Source organism: Pipistrellus hanaki (genome assembly GCF_964339955.1).
Source record: "Pipistrellus hanaki genome assembly, chromosome: 3".
Lineage (NCBI taxonomy): Eukaryota > Metazoa > Chordata > Mammalia > Chiroptera > Vespertilionidae > Pipistrellus > Pipistrellus hanaki.
In genome coordinates, this window is record NC_140505.1 from 96,430,636 (window position 1) to 96,451,230 (window position 20,595).

Below are 20,595 nucleotides of genomic sequence, written 5' to 3' on the forward strand. Positions count from 1 at the left end.
CAGGAGGGTCACAGGCTTCACTTGTTCTCTTTCTTTCCTTTCGGAGTAATCTGGGCTTCCCCCACCCCAAGTTGAGTCACCATCCCGCCTGTGGGAGGAGGAAGCAGCAGGAACAGGAGGGGCAGCTCCAGTAGCGCCAGAGGGCAGGCCTCGCTTCTCCGGGGCCCTGGGCAAAGCCGGGCTTGACCCCCACTTCCACCCTGGGCATATTGTTGAAAGTGACCTAATGAAATGGAGAAATCATGCAGGCGGTTGGTAAGCTCGTCTGCGGGGTTTTGGGGAGAACGAAGTGGAGACTTGGCCAGTGGCGATGCCACCTCCTCACCCTCTGTCCCCAGACTCCTACGCGGGAACCTGCCCGGGGCAGCTCTGCAGGGACCAGGACCCTCCGAGGCCTGAACTGAAACCTTCGCATGGCTGGTTAGCCCGGCCGGTTTGGCTCATGGGGTAGAGTGAGGGTGTGCGGACCCAGGGGTCCCAGGTTGGGTTCCGGTCAAGGACATGTACATACCTCGGTTGCAGGCTCCTCCCCGGCCAGGGCGTGCAATCAATGCGTTTCTCTCACATCCATGTATACCCTCAGCTGAGGATTACAGAACTAAATAAACCTTCACATGGTTGGAAATGCCTGTTACTCTAATAATATTTTTTAACATAAAGCCCAGCTTCAAATATATTACTGAGAGACACAGTAGTAATAACAACAGCAAGAACTATCCTTTGTCCCCACCCCCTGAACGCGGGGGGCCGAGCCCGGAGTTCTGCATCCTCCTGAGGGTCTGGCCCTGCCCCCCGCGGGGCTGGCGGGGAGACCTGCGGGCCGGGGGCGCTGGGGACCCTGGGGTCCCGGGGTCGCGGGCCTCGGAGACGAGGGGGGACTCAGGGACCCAGGAGCTCCGGCACCCGACCCGGTGGCCCCGCCCGAGCTGGGGGGCCGGGCGCGGGGTGCCGCCCCTCCGGGGCTCTCTCGGGGGCGGGCGGGGCCGCCGTCCCGGTTAAAAGGCGCCGCCGGCCCTCAGGTGCGGCAGAGCCGGCCGAGGTCTGCGCTCCCCCGAGCAGGCGGCCAGGCCGGACCCTCAGGACCGCACGGGACCCCCAGCCCTGCCCGGACCCACCGAGCCCGCCGCCGCCGACCCGCCGAGGCCCCCGCCGCCGGTGAGCCAGCCCGCGGAGCCCGCAGCGGGCGGCCGGACCGTCCCGGACCCGAGCTGCGGTGCCGGCGGGAGGGACGGCGCGGGCTGAGGACCGGGACCCCGGGGACTGGGGAGCCGGGGGGCGGGGGGGTCCCCGGGGCTGTCGCTCTGGGACCGTCACGGAGAAGTGACCCGGACGGCGGGGCAGTGGGCACGGGTCAGTGCCGGGTGGACCCCGCTCGCACCGAGGCCCCTGCTGGGTCTTTGTCGGCGGCCGGGCCGGCGCCCCGCAGCGGGTCTGGCGGCACAGGGTCCGAGGGAATTCGCTGGGAGGGACTGCCCTCGCCGAGTTCCGAAACTGGAATCGGGCCGCTGCGGGGAGCGGACGTTGGACACCAGCGCCCGAGTGCCCGGGAGGAGGGGCCGGCCGCGTGTGCCAACGCGCTTTGGCGATCTAGTTAGTAAGGTTCCTGGGGAAGTCTGTCTGACGCCATGGGGAGTGTTAAAGTACCGGAGCCTCTGCTTAGAAGGAAGGCTGGCTTCCATTTGTAGAGCAGGAGTCCTGCCTGGAGGAGGTGATCTTTGCAAACCGGGCGCTCCCATCACCGTCTGCGGAGAGGAGCCAGGACTCTGGGCCCAGCCCTGTGAGCAGGCACCGCAGCCTAAACTTGAGACACGGGTTTCCTTGTTCCTCTTTCCTGAACAATCGGAGCGCCTTCATTTCCAGGTGGCATTTTCTAGCAAGGGGTTGAGAACAATGTTCTTTCAGGCAGTGACATAAACCCTCTGCTCCTGCAGGAGGGACATAAGCCTCATCAGTGTGTCCGCTCCCTGAAGTTGGACGACCATTTAGTTGGGAATCTGTCTCAGATGTGTGGCAACAGACATTTCCCTGCTTGCTCTTTGAACCAAAACTCAGGTGCTAAGTCACAATTAGACACCTGTGAGAAAGGTGGGCCACTCTGTGGAGGCAGATGGTCAGGTCTGTCGGGGGGGAAAAGGGATTGAGAAGAAATTAGGGTAAAGATTGCTTTTACCTTTTCTCACATCGTTCCTTCCCTAAAGAACAGAAGCTTCTCTGCCAGAGTTCCACGCAGTGGCAGGGTGGTGTGGGCCAGGTCAGGAGGGCAGCACAGCAGCTCCCCAATGGTTTCACCCTGGGTTAGCCCACCTTGACCTGTTACCCCATCCCACTTGTGGGTTACAATTTTATTTGCTCCTTTTCCTGAAAGGATCCACAAACAGGTGGTTGCAGCTATAACAGCGATAAGGACTCACTGTCGTTTTCTCAGCTGATGGTGGTTGGACTGGTTTGTAGAAGAGTGTGGGTCTGTGTTTGGTACTTTGGAAGAGGACAAAGGCATAATGCTCCCCATTTCAGCCAGGTGGACAGCTTATTTCTGTAAGGGCCCTGCTCCCACTTAGTAAATGCCGGTGAAGAACTGGACTGTCTAGTTCCATAAAATAGTTTGATTAAACTATGAATTTTGGTTTTGCTGTTGGACAGGACTAAACTGTCCACCCCTAAGAGGACCGCCAGACAGTCTGTATTTAAAGGGTCAGGACTGAACTACTGTTTTTTTCCAGTGGTATTTGTCTTTTTTAAGCTAAGTAAGGCTAAATGATTTTGAAGTGCATTTCAAGTTTTGTGTCCATGATGGGTCTCTATGTCTCGCCTGCTTGATCTGACCAAGGTGGCACTGGATGGCTTCAGCCATACCTTGTGACCCACCTGAGATGGGGCTAAGTGATGAGCCTGCTCTCCACAGGGAGACAGGAACCAACTTGCTCAAAATGAGGAGAGCGTTATGCTTTTAAGTAAGAAAAGAGAGCGTTCACTGCCAGCACAGAAGGGGTGGAAACAGACGCTCGTCAGGAGTGTGGGGAAGTGGGATCTCGTTAGCAGAGCGCTGATTGAGACAGATTGGGTGTAACGATGATTAAATGAAGAGAAGGCCACTGGCTCATGGCAGGTTGACCCACAGGTTTCAAGTCCCATTTCATTAAGATGTACATACCCCACCGAGTTTTCTAAACTTCCGTATTCAATTCAGTGACATCGCCCTGAAGGGCATCACTAGGAAATCACTCTCATTTTGCTTCATTTATTGTCTTTTTTTTTTTTTTTTTCCATAATGTGCCTCTTTAGAAACACGGGTAGCCATCAGTTTCGCATGATGGTGAAGACCACCAGTCCATACTCAAAACATTCACAAACATCTATGCACATAGTGGCTTTTCTCCATGAACAGAAAGTTTCCAACCTGTTCTTTTTCATATAGAAAAAGGAAGTGAGGCCCTTTTGTGAAATTTTAACATATGGTGCCCCAGATGTCAACTTCACCATCCGTAACATATATTTCACTTCTACATACCAAAACCATGACAGTTCATTGAAACCGTTTAAGGAAAAGGGCTCTGTAGGGAGACATGGCCTGCCGACCTTTACAGCAGGTTGGTGGGACTAGACTCAGTCCCAGGAGTGCTGTGAGGCTAACAAGCAAGCGCACAGTTGAAATCTGCACTTTGAGTTCCCGGGGAGTGCCTGCTGAGGGATCAGTCAGCCCTAATTATGCCTCTAAGTTAGGAGCCCTTTTTTATTATGTGTTAAAGACCGGGTGAATTACTCAGGTGAATAAGTATACACTGCTCTTTATTGGAAAACACATAAACAGGTTCAAGGTGGTTTGGGAACCATCCTTTTTATCCTATGGCAAATTAAGTTGGTTTGGTTCTCACCTTTTGGGTGAAGTTCAGTAAGAGTTGGTGTTTGCTCAGGAAGAGACTTAAGGGTGAATTCTTCCAGATTGTATCCTGGTGAGTCATTCCTCTATTGTGTTCGTCTTGTCTTTTCCAGAGCGAACTGCCCGCAGAAGATGGATTGGGGCACTTTGCAGACTATTCTGGGGGGTGTCAATAAACACTCCACCAGTATTGGAAAAATCTGGCTCACCGTCCTCTTCATTTTTCGAATTATGATCCTGGTTGTAGCTGCAAAGGAAGTGTGGGGAGATGAGCAGGCTGACTTTGTCTGCAACACTCTGCAGCCTGGGTGCAAAAACGTGTGCTATGATCACTACTTCCCCATCTCTCACATACGGCTCTGGGCCCTCCAGCTGATCTTCGTGTCCACACCAGCTCTCTTGGTGGCCATGCATGTGGCCTACCACAGGCATGAGAAGAAAAGAAAGTTCATTAAGGGAGAGATAAAGAGTGAATATAAAGACATCGAAGAGATCAAAAACCAGAAGGTCCGAATAGAAGGGTCCCTGTGGTGGACCTACACCAGCAGCATCTTCTTCCGGGTCATCTTTGAAGCTGTCTTCATGTATGTCTTCTACATCATGTATGACGGGTTCTCCATGCAGCGTTTGGTGAAATGTAATGCCTGGCCTTGTCCCAATACCGTGGACTGCTTTGTTTCCAGGCCCACAGAAAAGACTGTCTTCACAGTATTCATGATTGCAGTGTCTGGAATTTGCATACTGCTGAATGTCACTGAATTGTGTTATTTGCTAATCAGATATTGTTCTGGAAAGTCAAAAAAACCAGTTTAAAACATTATCCAACTATTAGATAAAAATTAGACAGCAGGAAAAGAATGAGGCAATCAGTGCTTAGTTGTCAAGGCCGAGTCACCAGCATTTCCCAAGGTCAAGATTTTTATCTTAAATGTATCCGATTGAAATTTCTGTAGCTCTCACGTAAAACTCCAAGTGCCTCTACTGGCACACTTCTCTCCTAAACCTAAAACACAAAGACTTGATCCTATGCCTATATTGATTTTTACTCAGATTAGTTCCAATGAAACCCTGTGCTGGTAGGGGATATTTGTGCAGGGTAATTTCATATTTTGAAGAAAGAATGTTGGCATTTGTTTCTATTTCTTTGAGGAAAGGAGAGAAGCACCAGGTCCTAAAGAGAATGCTAAGAAGAGTGAGTGGGTTGCTCTTCTTATGGTTCTTTTTGCCATTTTCCCATTAATTAAAGGTACACATAGATAACCTTGGTTCTTTTATTCACTTTGGAAGTTCTAGTCTCTTACGATGGACAAGGTTACCTAATGCTTCAAACTGTCTTTTTTTTTTTTTTTTTTTAAGTGAACACTTGAAAATATATCCTTTTGGTCTACAAGACATTCTGAAAACCATTATACTTTCCTCCTATTTCAACGGCTCTGATAATGATATGTAAATGTTGTGTAACTAGATACTATCGTTGCATTTAAAATGTGGCCTCTCAGTTATGAATAATTTGCAGGGCCACTGTATTAACTGTGGTATGTAGTCCACAAAAGCATTACGACCTCTCTCACATGAGATAAACTAGAAGTTCTTAGTGATGGCTTGACAGCCAATGGCCTCATTTCACAACTTTAGGTGTAATTTTGGAGGAGAAATATAGACAATGTATCACCAATTGCCACCAACTACAGCTGGCTCAAGACACCCTATCTTTTCAACATTTGCCTTTTCCATGACTTGGTAAAGGGTGGAAACACTGATTTAAAGCAGTTTTTTAGGACTATTTTGTTGCCACAGTTCAAAACAAAGTGGGGGTGGGGTAGGGGTAGGGGTGGGGGGGAAGTAAGGGTGGGAAGTTCTATTTTTAAAGAACAGATGAAAAGACTAGACTCTAAATTCTGGTGATTAAAATATGAGTTTCCTCTATTTTAAAAGTTTGCTTGCTTTCCTCTTCAGCTTTCAATTTTTTAAAAGTGAAAATAGAATTAATAGACATTTTAAAAAATAGACACTATGGTTTAGATATATTTAGCAGTTCTCTAGGACACATTGAACCTTAGTATTATTATCATGATGCTTGACCTGGTTTCCAAAAAATTGTACTCAACATTTTTCAATGAGGGTAAACATTTTTCTTTTGCCAAGAATAGCATTATAAAAATATTTTTGTAATAATAAATAATAGCTTTAAGTACATGCTTGTAATTAAATAATTTTGTAATGTCTCAAATATTTAAAATCTTAAAATATAAATTTGTATACAGTAATAGTTATTTAAAATTTATTAGTTTTTAATATAATAGCACATTTTAATGTCATCTATGGTCAATTTTGTATAAGGAGTTTCATATTTTAAGTGTAATGACACCAAAAAGGTAAGTTTCCAGGTTGTCTGTCACCATCCTCAGATCTTCTGCCCAGTTACAGAAAGGCTCTGTCACTAGAAAGCTTGGCAGGGAAGGGAGGAAGAAGATGGTTTGTGCCCAACGCCCTGCTGACCACACAGTTTTTTTACAAACACACTCACAGTGTGGTGTGCAGATTGGGTTTGCAGCTTGGAGGATGTCAGGCTGGGTTCACATGACCAATGTGGCTCCTAGAATCCTGGGAACAACACTTTAAAATGATATTCATGCTAAAGGTTGGCTGAGGCATGAGAAAGATTCTATCAGAAGTCTTTTCTGCAAGATTGTCTTTCTGTGTGTTTGTATGTGATCCAAGCTAGTTTTGGAAACTTCTTTTTACTTCTTGGTACCCACTTCCATGGGAAATAAAACCAACGCTTCAGCTGTCCCTTTGTGAGTGTCCCTCAGGCACTCTCCCCAACACAGCAGTGCCAGCCCTGTCCTTAGACTAAGGCCTTCAGGGCATTCTATACAGCAATAATTATAAGTATTTCTACTGATAATTACTGAATAGAAATACTTTTTAAATTAATTTAATAGGACCCGAACCAGCCAGCTTTCATCCAGGTGACGGGAGAGCAGTAAGAAGTAGTTCCTGCCTTCCAAGAAGCTCTGCACACAGCCTGTTAAAACAACACATGGATTTTAAATAGCTATGTTCACTCTTACAAGCCATGAAGACTATTACTCTCAAGGTCTTAAAGACTGGACCAGATAATTACAGAGGACTCTGACCACTTTTAAGGACTTAAAAATAGATCTGGCCACAGGCCTAAAAATTAGAGCTTGAACTCTGAAAATAGTAATCCTAAATATGTATTTCAAATCACTAATTTAAAAAGGAAAAGCTATGCTGTTTGTTTTTTAAGATTCCACCAAAGGACTCTATCAGGTTAGCTGTGTTGAGGCCTCCTTACTAGAGCATCGTAAGTTTAGGACATGGGTACGGCTCCACTGCTAATGCTGTCTTGTACAAGGTATGTTAATAATGGGAATTGTGATCTCAAGCAACTCTCTGTACATGTGCAACTGCCAAAAGGTGCATCACAATTGTTATGAGTGGATCAGGGACAACTCAGAGGACAATTGTATTCTCCAGGGTGGCTTGGGTCTGAGTTGCCAGTCATTGCTATCATCGGCCTCATGTTCACCTGCAGACCAGCAGGTACTGTGCGAGAGGGCCTACCGTGGGGAGAGCACCTCCCTCATTTCTCCAGATTTCAGATTCCTAAGGTTAATGGCAATCAGGTAAGACAATTTGTGCAAAAACCCTCTACAGAGGAAATTGTTGAGTAAACAATTGCCATCTGTTTTCCATTAGATAGATCCCAAGTTGGAAAGATGTTGGATAGCATTTCAGGTAGGAATGACTCAAGCAAAACTTGATATACTGGGAGCTTGAAAAAAATGCACACTTACATCAAGCCTGAAATAAGTGCAATACAGGAGAGAAGACACTAGCCACATAGATGGGAGAAGAATAATTGATTGCCCATGTAACAGCAAAAAAGCTCAGGTGGTGACAGCTATGACACTGAAATTACAGAAAAATCAACAGAATACTACAGAAAGCTTTGGTTCACCTAGTTAGGGTCTCTAAATACCTTCCATATATGGTACAAAATACTTTTTCTCTCAATCCTCCAGATAGGACTACTCCTTTGGCATGGACCCGGGAGGTGAGCTCAGGCAGAGACCATCATGCTCAAAGGTCAATTGCAAATGTTATCACACAAAGGATGTCAACTGGACTTCTAGAATTTCCCTAGTGCGTTTCTTTCCTGCAGCTTGTAACTGGCACCATAGGGACTCCCCATCTTCCCAGTGCTGACGGAGTTAAGGTAGTCTTCCCTATTGTGAGATGCCTGCCCCTCCATTCCTATACAGCTCTAATTATTCATTTACTCAACCAATATCTAATGAGTACAACTGAATGCCAAAGCAAAACTTGGTCTTCATGTTGAAGGAGGTAGACTGTACATGCACACCCTTAGGTTATATATGCTGCAGATGTGCAATGGAGGAAAACAAACCAGCAGAAGGGAACTAGGATCTGCCAGGGATTGCTATTTACTATTGGGTGCTCAGGGAGGGCCATTCTGCCAAAAGACCTGACGGAAACGAGGAAGCAGAATAAATAGTGTCTTAGGGAACGTTGTCCAGTGAGAGAGGGAAGGGCCAGACACCAGAGTCAAGGGGACAGCGAGAGGAATGAGGCTGAAGAGGGGCAGGCAGTGCAGATGGACTCAGGATGGCTGTGTTCAAATGTCCAGCACCTACTCTGCTTTCTACTGGACCCTAGTATGTCTCTTAAATAGCTGGGAAAAGATCAAGTTCTGACACAGCATTAATACTAATGTAGTCTGAGCTTGAGTTAGCCTTTTAACAGCTTCATCATCTTTCCTCATCTTCAATTAAAAGGCCACCAATGTAATTATGTAATAATAGAATTGATATATAAATATTTTATATTTATATAAATATAAATATTATGCGGAAAAGTAAATACAGAAGGATATAAAGTCAAAACTGGAAGTCTCATTTCTTTCCCCTATTTTAAAGTATCAGCATGAACATCCCAGTGTCTATCCTTCCAGTCTTTTCTATGCCATCACAGCTACTTATATGCACAGTCACACAGAACCATTTTGGTTTGCATTCTTACATAATTCTTTTTTGTGGTAGTTTCTCATTTAATAACATGCCTTGGAGATATTTCCTGGTTGATATGTATAGCTCTAACTTGCTCTTTTTGGAAAATGTACAGTATTCCATAGAATCACTGAGTCATAAGCTATGTAACCATCCCTTGTTAGTGAACAGTTACATGGTCTCCAATTTTCAGAGTTCTCTCCTCCCCTTCTCTTCCTATTAAAGAGATTTTCCCTTTGTCCTGAATGTTACATGACATTTTCCAGTCTATTAAAGGCTTTACATTTCCTTGTTGAATCTCATTGCTGATTTGGGCTCATCTATCTGGCCCATCCAGATCTATCTATGCCTCGTATTCAGTCCATTAGCAATTCCTTCCAACTTTATGACATCAGTCAGTTAAAATAGCCTGCTTTCTCTACAGTCATTGAAGCCAATAAAAATATTGACAATAGAATGCCACCAAGAATTGCCTTTGAGCTTAACATCCATGCATTTACCAACATGGTATGAGTTGAAATGCTGAAAATAAACGCACTTTTACACTTCACTGCATCTGGTTCACAAGTTTTCAATATATTATAGACTAGGAGTCCATACTGGAACCCTCTGTGATGGGGAGCTGCTCGCTGCTGCCACCTGCTGTCTGCAAGGGTCACTGCAGGGCACTGCTTCCAGGCCCCTGGGGCTCCCTCAGGATGGCAGGGCCCGGCCAGCACCAGCCTCTTTGGGACCCTCCTGCACCTGCACTGGCATACCCTCCCCTCCACAAAACCTCACCATTGCCCTGGAGTATTTCCAAATGTAGCCATTGTTGCTTTGTTAGGGAAACCATGAAAATGAAAAACAAAAAAACATACATAAACATATACTACTTCCTCTCAAAAGAGGTATAGTGAGCGATATTAGCTGTAATCTGGTTACAGTGAATGGCCTGTCACCAGGTTCCAAGGTAGGTTTTGTCCTTGGGTTTCTATAAGCACTTCTGTCACCTGGGTTTTGGAATCTCACCATCTAGGCCTGTAAATGCCACAGTCCGATGATTTCTTGGTCATCACTCATCTGTGTGTGTGGGGGGAGATGACTTATTTTTAAAAGCATTTTAAATCATCTTATATAGCACAGCAACTCTTTAAAGAGTCAGTGTTAGAGGGGAAATAACCTGATATATTCAATTCAAAAATTTCAGATTCCTTATTAACTGTGATATCTACTTTTCTAAAGAAAATATATAGGTTTAGGGAAATTTTGAATCACAATAACTCAAGAAAGTGTGAATTTTCTCTGCTTTTTCCAAAAGTGAGAGATCTCAAAGTGAACAGATATTTTCAAACCCAAGTTCACAACATTATTAGTCACAATGTCTAAACCTATAAATAACCTAAGTTGTCCATTGATGGATGATGGGATAAACAAAATGTGATCTATACATACAACAGCATATTATTCAGCCTTAAAAGGGAAGGAAATTCTGTCACATGCTGCAACATAGATGAGCCTCGGTGGAATAAGCTGGTCACAAAAGGACAAGTATTGTAAGGTTTCACATATATATATGGCACCCCAATTTATGGAGACAGAAAGTTGGTGGTGGGTGCCAGGGACTGGGGTGGGAAAGATGGAGAATTAGTGTTTAATGGCTACAGTTTCAGCTTGGGAAGATAAAAAGTTCTGGAAATGAATGGTGGTGATTGCATAATAATGTGAATGTACTTAAGAATGTACACTTTAATTTAATTAATATGATACATTTTATGTTATGTATAGTTTACCATAATTTTATAGTGGGGGGAAAAGATAGATTTCTTAACATTGAAAGACACTGACTGATCACAAACAGGTTAAAAAGTGTTCTGGACTTAAGCTTATATCAAATACTGTTAATGTCTTGACCCTATTTTATTAGAGCTATAATGCACCAAAATAAATTCCTAAGCTTATCTATATATATAAAAGCCTAAGCGACCCTCACAAGTGAAACAACCAAACAGATGAACAAACAGGCTGCCTGGGCGACCAGGCCAGCAGGGGGGCAGTTAGGGGTGACCAGGCCAGTGGGGGGGGGGCATTTGGGGGTGATTAGGCCAGCAGTGGGGGCAGTTAGGGTGATCAGGCAGGCAGGCAGGTGAGCAGTTAGGAGTGGTCCCGGATTGTGAGAGAGATGTCTGACTGCCGGTTTAGGCCCAATCTCCAAAGATTGGGCCTAAACTGGCAGTCAGACATTCCCCGAGGGGTCCCAGATTAGAGAGGGTACAGGCTGGGCCCAGGGGACAACCATCCTCCCCATGCACAAATTTCGTTCATCGGGCCTCTAGTACATCTATAATAATAAAAGCATAATTTGCTAATTAGATCGGACAGTGAAAGACCTTCCAAACCTCCTTGTAGACAACCTTCTGGACGAAGCCCATGCTGTGAGGGCTGAGGCAAGCTGCAACAGCTGAGCCCGTGCACGAATTTCATGCATTAGGCCTCTAGTATTGACCATAAACATTAACTAATCAGGCAAGTCTGAGCACACAGCTGTCTTTTCCTGCCCCATGAAAAAGAGTCATGTTCAAGACTGGTCAAGTCATTGAGGAAAGAATAGCAGAAAATCACTGCCTCAATCTGGTGGCACGTTTGAAGTGAACTTTGATAATTTTGAAAATATTTAGAGTGCCCTCTGTAGCCCATATCAAGTAGGAAAAAGAAAAAAGGACACACACTTCTGTGTAGTCCCAAACTATGCCACTGCCCTACACCCACTTAGTACGATCTCGGATTACCCAGGTGGCAGCCCCAGCAGTGGACAGGGACTCTGGGGCCAGGATGAAGGCCCGTTTGAAGACAGGAAGTGGTGGCAGCTGGCAGTCGGCATGTGTATGAAGCACCTTTCGGCTGAGTGAGACCCAGGGTCCGGAGGAGGCTGGTTTTTGTAGCCAAGACTGGGAGGAAGTTTCCCACAGGAGCCCCTCTCCCGGACTCCCTCTCTGGAGCGCTGTGGCTCCTCCTTCCCTGCCGGCCCTCTCCCTCCCTCCTCCTTCATTCCTCTTCCTCAGCTGGATAGGAGGCCTCCCCTGCTGCCAGCTCGCAGGTTTGCTGAGAAAATCCGGAATTTCCTGAGCTGACTTCATGTGGCACAAACTACGCCCTGAGGAATGAATAATAAAACAGCGGTTACTTTCACAAGGATTAGGACTCTCCAGACAAGAGATCCCAAAGCATGTTTTGTCTTAAAAACCAAAGCAAAGCCCTAGCCGGTTTTGCTCAGTAGATAGAGCATCAGCATGTGGATCGAAGGGTCTCAGGTTCGATTCCAGTCAAGGGCATATGCCCGGATTATGAAATCTATTCCCAGTGGAAGGTGTGCAGGAGGCAGCCGATCAATAATTCTCTCTCATCATTGATGTTTCTATCTCTCTATCTCTCTCCCTTTCTCTCTGAAAACAATAAAAAAAAAAAAATCTATTTTTTAAAAATATTTTTAAGAAAGCAAAAAACCATGAAAAACCATTCAGGCCTATTTTCACAGAAGACCTCCACCTACAGATGAGGGATGACAACCCCAGGGGCCCAGGATAGCACTGGTTCTGACTCTGAGCCTTTTAAAATTGATAGCGCAATCTAAGCAGAGGGTGTACTTAGAGTCTGGGTTGGATAAAAAGATACTTAGATCTTCTGTCATTAACTATATCATTAAGGATGCCACTGCCCAGACTGGTGTAGTCCTTTAGGAAGACTGTGGAGGTTATTCTCAAGCAGCAATTTCAAAATATATTATCAACATCAATACTAATCTACTCTCTGTAAGCTTCTACCCAGCACCTTTACCTCTGAGAATTCAAGTAAGTCTTACACAACGCTTTGAGTTTGCTGGGATTATTTCAGGTTCACAGATAAACAAATTAAGTTCCGAGCAATTAAGAAACTTTCCACACAATTTATAATAAAAAATCAACATTGCATAACTTCGTAAGTATTCAGGCTAATTTTAAAAGATATCAGTATGAGACAGCACTTGGCAGAGTAACTGGCACGGAGGCGGCCTCCGTAGATTCCAGTGTCCCTTCTCCAGCACATCCTGTCATCTTTATGAGGCTATTTAAACTGGAGTGGTCACCTGGCTGGTGTTGCTCAATGATTAGAGTGTTGGCTCATGGACCAAATGGTCATAGGTTCTATTCCAGTCAAGGACACAGTACCTCGTTGTTGCAGCCTTAATCCCCACCCCACCCCTACCCCTGCCCCTGGGGCATGTGTGGGAGGCAGCCAATAGATGATTCTCTCTTATATTGATCCTCATGGTGAAGATTAAAAACCAAAAAACAAAGTCGAAGTGATCTTCTCCAATATCATGTATGAGCAAATGAGGCTTCAAAGACCCAACAGGCTGACCAAAGTAACACAACTAATGAGTGGCCATATCAGAGTTCAAAAGACCTGGACCCTATTATGACCTTGAAATGCATAATTCAGTTTTAATATATACCCAAGAGAGCTTTCATGTAACTGCTTAATTATTTTAAACTTCCCTAGTATTTCAACAACTGACTCACAATGTAAGTACATTCTCTGTTTTGGAAGGACTGTAGGACCAGTGACTTGAACTAGAGCTAGTTTGAGAGGGAAGTATTTTCCAAAAACCTCCCCGTTGCAGGGTCAGTCAAAACTGCATGTGTTTGAATACGAGACACTTGTGCTGACACAAACAGGAGGAGGATGACCATGGCACAGGCGCACGCCTCCTGCTGTCTGGAGGAGGCAGCCCCGGGGACAGAGCAGGCAGGGATGGGCCCGTGTTCTGAGCTCACAAAGAAGGGACTAAGCTGTGCTCCTTCCATGCCCCTGGCGCCTGGGTGTGCCCTCATTTCTGATCTCAGGCTGGCGATTCACCACGTGGACTGGAGGCCTTAATTAATGGAGATCCTGGGTGTTGTAGGAAGTGGTGGTGACTCAGCAGGCATTTTCCTTCACCTGAGTCAGTCCAAATCACAGCCACTTCAGGTAGGACAGGCTTGTAAAAGGGCGTGGGGCCTCATCCTCAGCCACCAGTGAAGAAGCAGATGAGTCCTCAGTGAAGAAGAAATGACTTGTTGGTGCCTTGAACTCAGCGTAGGCGTGACTGGGGAAACTAAGATGATGGTGCCAGGCCCTGAGAAGCTGGCAGGAATAAGACGCCCCAGTCCCTGCTGGGACCTGACCTGCAGGTCACTATGCCTTGACCTGCAGGCTGGACTAGATACCAGGTCCAGGCCACGTGGAGCTCAGTTGGAAATAGGTCTGGCCAGAGGCCGTGAGACTCCCTGGGAAACCGGAAACTCTTGTCACCCACGTTTTGGGTGTTAAAAAATACTAGGAACATCTCTATTCAACACACTGGACAACCTGGAGGAAATAGACATATTCCTAGAAAAATACAACCTTCCAAAACTCAATCAGGAAGAATCTAAACATCTCAATAGGCCAATAACTATGGAAGAAATTGAAGCAATCATCAAAAAGCTTCCAGCAAACAAAAGCCTGAGGCCAGACAGCTTCACAGGAGAGTTTTACCAAACATTCAAGGAATAACTAAAACCTAACCTCCTCAGACTATTCAAAAAAATTCAAGATGGAAACAAGCCAGTCAATGAAAGAGAAACACAACATGACCTCACTTACTTATGGATGATAAAGAACATTATAAACTGAAGAACCAAAAGATAGATATAGAGACAGTAAAGCAACAAGCAGACTGTCAAATTACAGCGGGGAGGGTAGGGAGATCTGGGGGAGATAAGAGATCAACCGAAGGACTTATATACATGCATGTAAGTACAACCAATGGACACAAAACTCTGGAGAGGGAGGGCATGTATGGAGGGGGTGGGGGGGGGGGCAATGGTATATGTACAAAGATAATAATTTAATTTAAAAAATTAAAAAAAATTCAAGATGAAGTAACACTTCCAAGCTTCTTCTATGAAGCCAACATCACCCTAATACCAAAACCAGATAAAGACAACACAATGAAAGAGAATTACAGGCCAATATCCCTCATGAACATAGATGCCAAAATCCTCAACAAAATTCTACCCTGTTTCCCCGAAAATAAGAGAGTGTCTTATATTAAGTTTTGCTCCCAAAGATGCGCTAGGTCTTATTTTCAGGGGATGTCTTATTTTTCCATGAAGAAGAATACGGGACACATTTATTGTTAAATGAAAATAAAGGAAATTTATTACCTGTATACGGTACGGTAGTACGGTAGTTGTCAACACAAACCAGACAAACTGTGAATCCTACAGTATCAAGAATTTACTCATTTATTCAATGACAATCATGTCATCATCTTCTGGAACATCATCATAACAATCCAATTCCTGAATTTCCTGGTGAATTTCTTGTGACTCCATTTCTTTCAGAATCAGTGGACCAAATCTCTCATGTTTAGCAATAGCACTGTCTTTAAATGAGTACTTCTTGTCAAGGTAGCCTGCTCGCAGTGCATTTGCAATGCAACTGTCAGTGATTTTCTCCCATGAATTCTTCACCCAAGTCACAACTTCTTGCAGTTTAGGTTTCACAAAGTTTGCACGCTGATTTCTCTCCATTCTATTTTCAATGTAGTCATTAATTTCCATGCGCAAATTGTCTTTGAATGGCTTGTTTATTGCAATATCAAGAGTCTGGAGATAGGCCGTCATTCCTGTGGGAATCATTATCTGATCTATTTTTCTTTCGTGAAGAAATGTCTTCATGTCTTTAGCGCAGTGAGTGCTGGCTGCTTCCCAGACTAGCAGACCTCTTTGGCTCCCTCGCATAACAAGCGGCAGCATTAAATTGACCCACTTCCTTATAACTGCTTGTGTGGCCCAGGCTTTTTCAGTTTCAAGAATAAAAATGCCCAAAACACGTTCAATCTTTTCCTTCTTGCCCTTAGAAATGATTAAAGGTGGAATTTTAGTGCCATCCAGATGAATTGCCAAAATACAGGAAACATGTGCACTTTCGTAAGCAGTGGAGGGAATGTACACTGAGGAGGCACCCTGCTGTTCAATTGTTGTTGAGATGATTGGCCCATAAACACTGAAGTTTCATCCATAGCAATCATGTTGGAAAGATTGTATTTAGAGAAGTCAGAGCCCAGAGGGGTCTTATTTTCGGGGGGATGCCTTATATTTCACTCAGAAGGAAACCTGTAAGTAGGTCTTATTTTCGGAGGATGTTTTATTTTCGGGGAAACACGGTAGCAAATTGGATCCAGCTGTATATCAGAAAGATCATACACCATGACCAAGCAGCATTTATCCCACGAATGCAAGGATGGTACAATATCTGTAAATCAATAAACTTGATACATCACATAAACCAATTGAAAGATAAAAATCACATAGTCATATCTATTGATGCAAAAAAAGCATTCAACAAAATCTAACACCCATTTTTGATAAAAATTTTCCACAAGGTGGGAATAGAAGGATCATACCTCAACATAATAAAAGCCATATATGACAAACCCACAGCCAACATCATATTCAATGGGCAAAAACTAAAACCATTTCCCCTAAAAGCAAGAACAAAACAGGGATGCCCACTCTCACCACTCCTGTTTGACACAGAACTGGAAGTATTAGCCATTGCAATCAGACAAAAAAAAAAAAAAAAAAAAAAAGAAAGAAAGAAAAAGAAAGAAAGAAAGAAAGAAAGAAAGAAAGAAAGAAAGAAAGAAAAGGCATCCAAATTGGAAAAGAAGAAGTAAAGCTGTCCTTATTTGCATATGACATCATATTGTACATAAAAAAAACTGATGAACTTAATAAATGAATTCGGCAATGTAGCAGGATACAAAATTAATGCCAAGAAATCTATGGCATTTCTATACACCAATAGTGAACTTACAGAAACAGAGACTAAAAAAGCAATACCATTTACCATTGCACCAAAAAAATTAAGATACCTAGGAATAAACTTAACTAAGGAGGTAAAAGACCTATACGCGGAAAACTACAGGACACTGAAAAAAAACATAAACCGATGGAAGAACATACCATGTTCATGGATTATTAGGATCAACATAATTAAAATGTCCATACTACCCAAAGCAATCTATAGATTCAATGCATTCCCCATTAAAATACCAACAGCATATTTCACAGACCTAGAAAGAACTCTCCAAAAATTCATCTGGAATAAAAAAAGACCCTGAATAGCCTCAGCAATTTTGAGAAAGAACTAAGTAGATGGGAAACACCAGATTTCAAACCATATTACAAAGCCACTGTTCTCAAAACAGCCTGGTACTGGCACAAGAACAGACATATAGACCAATGGAATAGAATACAGAACCCAGATATCAACCTAAACCACTATGCTCAATTAATATTTGACAAAGGAGGCTTGAACATACAATGGAGTCAAGACAGTGTCTTCAATAAATGGTGTTGGGAAAATTGGACAGATACATGCAAAAAATGAAACTAGACCACCAACTTATACCATACACAAAAATAAACTCAAAATGGATAAAGATCTTAAACATAAGATGGGAAACCATAAAAATACTAGAAGGAATCCAGAGGCAGAGAAGTCTCAGACATATGCCAAAGCAATTTCTTCACCGATACGGCTCTTGGGGCAATGGAAAGATTGAGAAAATAAAGAGAAAATAAACAAATGGGACCACATCAAAATAAAAAGCTTCTTTATAGCAAAAGAAACCATCAACAAAACAACAAGGAAGCCCACTGTATGGGAGAACATATTTCCAAATGTTATCGCTGATAAAGGTTTAATCTCCAACTTTTACAGGGAACTCATACAACTTAACAAAAGGAAGATAAATGATCCATTAAAAAAAGGGCAACGGACCTAAATAGAATCTTTTTGAAAAAAGACAGAAGGAAGGCCAAGAGACATATGAAAACATGCTCAAAGTCACTAGTTATCGGAGAGATGCAAATCAAAATGGCAATACAGTACCATCTTACACCTGTTAGAACGGCAATCATCAACAAATCAACAAACGACAAGTGCTGTAGAGGATGCACTGCTGGTAGGAATGCAGACTGGTGCAGCCACTGTGGAGAACAGTATGGAGTTTCCTCAAAAAACTGAAAATGGAACTCCCATTTGACCCAGTAATCCCACTTCTATGAATATATCCCAGGAAACTAGAAACACCAATCAGAAAGAATATATGCACCCCTATGTTCATAGCAGCACAGTTCACCATAGCTATGATTTGGAAACAGCCTAAATGCCCATCAGCAGATGAGTGGGTTAGAAAACTATGGTACATCTACACAATGGAATACTACGCTGCTAAAAAAAAAAAAAAAAAAAAAAAAAAAAGGAATTCTTACCATTTGAAGCAGCATGGGTGGAATTAGAGAGCATTATGTTAAGTGAAATAAGCCAGGCAATGAAAAAAAAACAAAACAAAAACCACACGAGCCGAAGCCGGTTTGGCTCAGTGGTAGAGCGTCGGTCTGCGGACTGTAAGGTCCCGGGTTCGATTCCGGTCAAGGGCATGTACATTGGTTGCAGGCACATCCCCGGTAGGGGGTGTGCAAGAGGCAGCTGGTCTGTTTCTCTCTCATCGTGTTTCTAGCTCTCTATCTCTCTCCCTTCCTCTCTGTAAAAAATCAATAAAATATATTTAAAAAAAAAAAAAAAAACCACACGATCTCACTCATTTATGGAAAATAAAGAACATTATAAGCTGATAAACCAAAAGATAGGTAGAGATAGTAAAGCACTGAGAAGACTGTCAAATTACAGCAGGAACGCTGGGGAGTGTTGGGAAGAGGGGGGGTGGGGAAAGAGATCAACCAAAGGACTTGTATGTGTGCATATAAGCACAACTAATGGACACAAGACACTGGGGGAAGGTCAATGAGGAAAAAAAGGAGATATATGTAATACTTTAAACAATAAAAAAAATTTTAAATAAAAATCAAGTGAATAAAAAAATCTGATGAACAGAATAAACTGGTGAATATAATAGAATCTGGGGCATAGAAAGGGAGTGGACTGACAATTCTCGGGGTGGGGAAAGGGTGTGGGGGGGGGGGGGCCGGTGGGAAGAGACCGGACAAAAATCGTACACCTAGGAATGAGGACAGTGGGGGGGGGGGGGGGGTAAGGGCAGAGGGTAGGGTGGAAACTGGGTAGAGGGGAGCTATGGTGGGGAAAAGAGGAACAACTGTAATAATCTGAACAATAAAGATTAATTTAAAAATTAATTAAGTAAGTAAAAAATTTATATAGTCAGTGTAGATATTTTTCTACATTTATTTAGAAATTGTGTGAATGCCCAACAGTTGAAGATCTTCCACATACATGTAAAAAGGTAATATTTATATAAGAACAGTTTTCCACAAAACCTCAGGAACCGTGAATATTTCCCTTTTCCTGTTACTTCCTCTTATAAATGAGAGAAAAGGATCCAAAGAGGGCAACCAAGTCGTTAGTGTGAGTCTGCTAGGGGCCTGTTTGGTGCTCCCTTTTGAATGGGCAGAAATGGGCCTTGGTCCAGCTTTTGTTCAAACATTTTTTGCTGGAAACTTTTCCACCACCTGAGACCTTCCTACCAACGTTTTAAATTTCTGTCCCTGTATGTTTGGGCTGCTTCACATTTTCTGGCCTTTCTAAAGAAAGAAGTGGACTGGAGAAAGTTGCCATACCTCATCCTCTGCACCTTCATAGCTTCATTTCAGGTGGACGAATGACCCCTCTCTTTTACAGAGATTACTTGGTGAGAGTTTTAACTCTCAAATCCCCAGTAAAGGAGCCCAGAAGGCCCCTGAGATGCTAGTGTCCTGTCTCAGGCTCTATACATCTCAGTCCCATGGAGCCTCTAACTCTGATGCTTCTGATGAGACCGGCTCAGCACCTGTTTGCTCAGACAGTTTACCAAGGGTGAGCACCTGGATCTCCACTCTCAGGGGCCTAGAAACTGAAGGGGGGGGGGGGGGGGGCGCAGAGCAGTGGTGATTGTGGAGAAGGAAGAAAACTTGGGCAGACCCACGTTTTCCACATGTTGCCAGTAAGCCACTGGCCATCCATGCTTTGGCCCAGGGACTGATGAACTGGTGATTTCCGTGAGCTGCTAAGAAAGGATAAATGTGGAAAAGAAGAAGGCAAAAGCAGACTCCAGGTGAGAGAGATTTTCCTATCACATTTCCAGGGCTCAAACCCCAGTGCGGGGCGTGCAGGAGGCAGCCTATCAATGACCAATTGCTTTTGGGCCTGGGGTCTTTTCCCCATAGTCAGCAGTTTAAACAGCCTGAACAGCAGTGGGAATGGTCAAGATGGCCATGGAGGTCAAGCTGCTGATGGGGAAGGTCCCTTGGTGGGCAGGTAAGCCGGGACACATCAGTCAAAGAAGTGTTAAATTTGTCCTGCTTAAGGTTCCTGTCGACTCAGGGAACTGAGGAGGAGGTCAGGGCAGCTCTCAGGGTTGGTGATCAGGGCTAAAATATGGTAGGGATATCCCCCTACTGCCCACTTATGTTGCCTCTGCCTCCCACTGGCACCTGGGGAAATAAACAGTTTTTTCAAAGGAACAAATGAGGTAAAAATGTATGAAAGTAGAAATTAAAAGTAAAATAAGTGTTAAAATATGGGTAGAAAAGGCTAACCGAAGAAATGGAGAAAACAAACTGGTATGCAAATACGTTATGCAAAGATTATTTT

At 43.9% G+C, this 20,595-nt stretch overlaps 1 protein-coding gene across 1 annotated transcript; it reads left to right on the forward strand.

Annotated features, from left to right (window-relative positions):
- The first annotated feature begins 793 nt into the window (after window positions 1–793).
- GJB2 (gap junction protein beta 2) lies at window positions 794–8,694 on the forward strand. Its single transcript, XM_084878646.1, has 2 exons — window positions 794–1,155; window positions 3,991–8,694. Exon 2 carries the CDS (start codon window positions 4,010–4,012, stop codon window positions 4,688–4,690), a length of 681 nt encoding a protein of 226 aa, XP_084734772.1. The 5' UTR covers window positions 794–1,155; window positions 3,991–4,009; the 3' UTR covers window positions 4,691–8,694.
- The last annotated feature ends 11,901 nt before the right edge of the window (window positions 8,695–20,595 follow it).

What these genes read in the sequence shown, in the direction of transcription:
- GJB2 (XM_084878646.1), top strand. Translation starts at nt 4,010, where the DNA reads ATGGATTGGGGCACTTTGCAGACTATTCTGGGGGGTGTCAATAAACAC.